Below are 5,017 nucleotides of genomic sequence, written 5' to 3' on the forward strand. Positions count from 1 at the left end.
AACTCAATAAGGATTATTGTATAAACCCTGCAGGTGGATTTAATCCGTACAATAATAAGTTTTGAGTGGTATTACTTAAGGAATTAAAAGATATTAATTAATTAAATTGTCAGAAGATTTAATTAATTAATGAATGTGGAACATCTTAAACATGGGGAATTAATTAAGTTTAATAGAAGCCCAGATTCAATTTGGGTTGGGCTGGGAGTGCAATATTAATTCTTTAATGGAATGAATTAATATTTTATGATTCGAATTATATTCAGGGCTGAATATAGAGATTTGGATCTATAAGGGAGCCCGAGCCCAACACCTTCTAAAGATCCCCGGTCTGGCCCAATTACCTGTTGGGAGACTTATTAATATGCGGTCTTTGTCAAACCCTAGTGACGTTTTTTTTAAAAAGAGGCGAAAACCACAGGTGCAAGCCGTCAGCTCTAGGGTTTCACGAAGAGCAAAATTCGTCTCCCTCCGTTTGATAGATCGCCGCCCATCCGGTGTTCGAGCGGGGTTCGGGAACAGTCTGGAAGGTCTCTAGCGGAATCAACCTGTTCGTGATTGCTGTTGGTGGTTCCAAAAAGGGTACATCTCTAGTTCATTCTTATAGGAGCATGCTTAGGATCGTTTAATACCATGTATGTACGCGTTGGCATCCAACAACGATTCGTGGGAATGAACAGCCCTCACCGGCGTGTTCCTACAATTGGTATCAGAGCAAGGTTTCGTGGATTGTTGGCTCTGCCAGAAAACGTGTAGTTGGTATTGTCTTTAACGTTTTCGCATGTAATGTATGGAATGAATTTTTTTTTGTGCGTGTATGTTGTTTCCCTTCGCAGCCCTTTTGGTTTTGTTGTAATCGTTTTTCCCACCAGATAATAAGTGTGGGTAGATAGGCGGTTTTGTATATAGATCCATGTATGTAGGGCTTTTCATGTTGTTTTGAGTTATACTGCGTAATTCTGAAAAAGACATGAAAAAGGGAGGCGATTTGGAAGCAGTTCGCATAAGCAGAACAGCCACGAACGCAGTGGGGCAGCGAAGCAGAGGTGGCGCTGGAGGTAAGGGCGGACATGAGGCTTGTAGTGACGGCCAAGAAACAATTTTTGGTGATGGAAATTAGGTTTTCGGCTTTTGGGCCGAAAATCTAGGGTTTCCGTCGGCTGAAACTGTTTTGGCCATAACTTTTGCCTCGGTTGTCCGTTTTCAGCCCATGATACCTTTTCGGAAACGGGAGGACGAGATCTACACGAATTACAGCTACGCCGTAACGGCGAATGCCGCAGCCAAATTCGATCGTGTTCAGGAAGTTTTCGCGACTTCTTCCCGAGGCGGCCAGGTTCCAGTTTTTCCATCGCGTGAGAGGCCGATGTCTAGCATCTGTCCGCGCCCCTTTTAATCCTGTAATGGTTGTCTTAGGCTATTGGTTAGGGTTTTAAGGGCTGCGTGGGTGTGCTTTTAATTTTCTGCCTTTTATTGCTTTGTGGATGTATTTAAATTAATGCTTGCCAAAGTATTATGTGATATGCATGATTATGTGACAGGCATGATTTAAATTTACAAGCATGTTAGGAGCATGCTAGGAATTTAATTATTCTATGCATGCTGTCAAAACCTTAAAGTTTAAATGACTAAGTATTTAAGTTGAATTATTATTAATTCATGGGCCTCCATAATTGATCTTTAAGTAAAGTGTTTGTTATACGCGGGATCCATGGGGTCTCCTCCCTAACGGATATTAACATGCACAAGTTTACTAGATAAGACTTCAATTAAAGTGATTTAATTTTAAGTAAAGTGTGTGGCATACGTGGGATCCATGGGGTCTCCTCCCTAACGGATATGTCACTCATAAGTTTACTAGATAAATTAATTCGTGATAACTGTAGGAGATTATTTGCATTAAATATGACTGCCCTTCGGTTGCATATTAACTGTAAATAGTTGTCCTTGGCGTTAAATTATGGTCATTACTTAGATGTGGATTTTAGATATAACCCCCCAACGGGGTCCCTGTTTTAATTCACATGGCCAGTTCTAAAGTATCGGCAATTAATTTCATTCGTCATAAGGATAAGTTGATGAGATAATGAAATTATAGGCTAGCTGCCTGTTTGGTGAATGCATGTGTAAACGTCCGTCATAACATGGCTTGCATGTGCGATTTACTGAGCTGTCGTGATATGTATAATCTCGTGGTTTTTGAGGTTTTCCCATGATTTTATGCTTATGTGTTAATGTGAATTACTGCTTACGTGTTTGCATGTTTCTGTTTGTTTATTTCAGTTATCAAAATGTCGTTCAATCCACTTATGACTGTTCTCAATCAAAACAAACTCGTTGGTCCGAATTATTTGGACTGGAAACGAAATCTGGACATTGTCCTTGCTGCGGATGACTATAAATTCGTCCTAAGCACCCCTGCTCCAGCAGACTTAACTGAGGAATCCACTGAAGAGGAAAGGGAGGCTCATCGGAAGTGGCATAGGGCTGATCAAATGAGCCGTTGCTACATATTGGCGTCAATAACCAATATGTTGCAATTGCAGGTTGAAAAGTTGCCTACTGCTACTGACATGATGTTGAGCCTCAAGGAGCTCTTTGGTGAGTCAGATAGGGCTGCTCGATTTGAGGCAATGAGGAAGATTATGACTTCCTTCATGCCAGAGGGAACTTCTGTGCGTGAGCATGTTCTCAAGATGATGGAAAATCTGAATGAGATAGAGCTGCTCGGGGGTCAAATCGATGCTGACACCAAGATCGATATGATCCTGCACTCACTCCCTAAGTCCTACGAGAATTTCCGTCTCAACACAATCCTGACCAAGAAGGACTATACTTTAGCCGAGCTTCTTGTGGATTTGGTTGCAGCGGAGGGACTCATGGGTAGGACTCCACAGGCGCTGTTTTCTGCGCAGTCTGGACCTTCTTCGTCGAAAGGCGGGAAGAAGAAAAAGCCTGCCAAGAAAAAGGGTGCTGCAAATAGTGGGAGCAAGTCGGTCGCGCCTTCTGGTGGCGTGAAGAAGCCAAAGGGGAAGTGCTTTAAATGCAGCAAGACAGGACATTGGAAAGCTGATTGTCCCCTTCTGAAGGGCAAAGATGGTACGTCTTCTACTTTGCTTGTTGAAACATGTTTCGCGGCTAGTTCTACCAGCATTTGGGTAGTAGATACAGGAGCCACTGATCATGTTTGTTGTACAATGCAGGGGTTCCTGCCACCAAGGCAGCTGAGTGAGGGCGAGATTATCATAAGCTTGGGAGATGCAACCAGAGTGGCAGCGGTTGCAGTGGGAGATGTGCATTTATCTTTTTCTGATTCAGTTTTAGTTTTAAAGAACGTTTTGTATGTGCCAAGTTTTAGAAAGAATTTAATTTCAGTTTCGAAACTTTTTGTGGATGGATATTCAGTTGTTTTTAATAAAAGCGTTTTTATTATGAGAAACAAAGTTGTTATCTGTTCTGGCACATTGGAAAACAATCTTTATACTATTACTAGTGCGCATCAAACTGAAACCAATACTCAAGTTCATGCATCTTCATCATTAAAAAGAAAACAATCTTCTAAATCGAATCAAACATATCTTTGGCACCTTAGATTGGGTCATGTCAACCTTAGGAGGATCCAAAGACTAGTGAGCAGTGGTTTCTTGGACTCTCTCCAAGTGGAACCATTCTCAGTCTGCGAGTCCTGCTTGGAAGGCAAGATGACCTCCAGGCCTTTTAAGGCCAAGGGAAATAGGGCTAATGAAGTGTTAGAATTGATTCACTCTGATGTATGTGGGCCTATGTCAATTCAAGCTAGGGGTGGTTTTGAGTATTTTGTGACTTTCACAGATGACTACTCAAAATATGGATACATTTACTTGATGCGCCGCAAGTCTGAATGCTTTGACAAGTTCAGAGAATTCAAGGCAGAAGCGGAGAACCGTCAAGGTAAAAGTATCAAGTCATTACGGTCTGATCGTGGTGGCGAATACCTTAGCGCTGAATTTAGGCAATATTTGTTAGAGAATGGGATTACATCCCAGTTGACTGCGCCTGGTACTCCGCAACAGAATGGCGTGGCAGAGAGGAGGAATAGGACTCTTTTAGAAATGGTGAGGTCAATGATGAGTTATGCTTCTCTACCCATCTCGTTTTGGGGATATGCCTTGGAAACAGCGGCGTACATCCTGAATTATGTGCCTTCCAAATCAGTTCCTAAAACCCCAATAGAATTGTGGTCCGGGCGAAAGCCCAGCATGAACCACATTCGGATTTGGGGCTGTCCAGCACACGTGTTGGACAAGGAAGCTGATAAGTTGGCATCTAGGACGGAAGTACGGCTATTTGTAGGATACCCTAAAGGAACACGAGGGGGTTGTTTTTATAGTCCTAAAGACCAGAAGGTAGTGGTGAGCACCAATGCCAGGTTTTTAGAAGAAGACTATATGCATGAGCATAAGACCCCAAGTGAAATTATTCTTTACGAATTAAGGGGAGACAATCAAGTACCAAGTGTACAAGAAGATATACCACAACAAACTGCACAGCGTGTTGACCCTTATGTCACCACACATGAATTGCCTCGGCGTAGTGGGAGGGTAACTCGATTACCCAGTCGTTTCTTGTTAGTGGGAGAGTCCTCGGATTCAGTCCCCAGTGATGAACAAGAACCTGATCCCTGTACCTATAAAGAGGCAATCCAAGATGTTGATGCAGATTCTTGGCATAAGGCCATGGATTCAGAAATAGAATCCATGCATGCTATGGAGGTCTATGACCTCAAAGACCTTCCCAAAGGCAAGAAAGCCATTGGGAGCAAATGGGTCTTTAGGCGTAAGAGAGGACCTGACGGGAAGGTTACTACCTTCAAGGCACGGTTGGTTGCAAAAGGTTTTACCCAGAAAGAGGGCATCGATTATGATGAAACCTTTTCACCAGTAGCCATGCTAAAGTCAATCCGGATACTCTTATCCATAGCAAGTCACATGGACTATGAGGTTTGGCAAATGGATGTCAAGACAGCATTCCTTAACGG

General features: G+C 42.7%; 1 protein-coding gene across 1 annotated transcript; it reads left to right on the top strand.

The window, feature by feature from the left end:
* Window positions 1-1,210: 1,210 nt before the first annotated feature.
* LOC127245980 (uncharacterized) lies at window positions 1,211-3,087 on the top strand. The gene is made up of 3 exons (XM_051267146.1): window positions 1,211-1,355; window positions 2,284-2,982; window positions 3,050-3,087. Exons 1-3 carry the CDS (start codon window positions 1,211-1,213, stop codon window positions 3,085-3,087), a joined length of 882 nt encoding a protein of 293 aa, XP_051123103.1.
* The last annotated feature ends 1,930 nt before the right edge of the window (window positions 3,088-5,017 follow it).

This window comes from Andrographis paniculata, unplaced genomic scaffold, assembly GCF_009805555.1.
Source record: "Andrographis paniculata isolate CXL003 unplaced genomic scaffold, ASM980555v1 Contig260END, whole genome shotgun sequence".
Lineage (NCBI taxonomy): Eukaryota > Viridiplantae > Streptophyta > Magnoliopsida > Lamiales > Acanthaceae > Andrographis > Andrographis paniculata.

Coding starts and splice junctions, on each gene's coding strand:
- LOC127245980 (XM_051267146.1), top strand. CDS start 1,211: ATGATACCTTTTCGGAAACGGGAGGACGAGATCTACACGAATTACAGC. Junction 1,356..2,283: donor GGTTCCAGTTTTTCCATCGC/GTGAGAGGCCGA, acceptor TGTTTATTTCAG/TTATCAAAATGTCGTTCAAT. Junction 2,983..3,049: donor GAAAAAGGGTGCTGCAAATA/GTGGGAGCAAGT, acceptor CTTTAAATGCAG/CAAGACAGGACATTGGAAAG.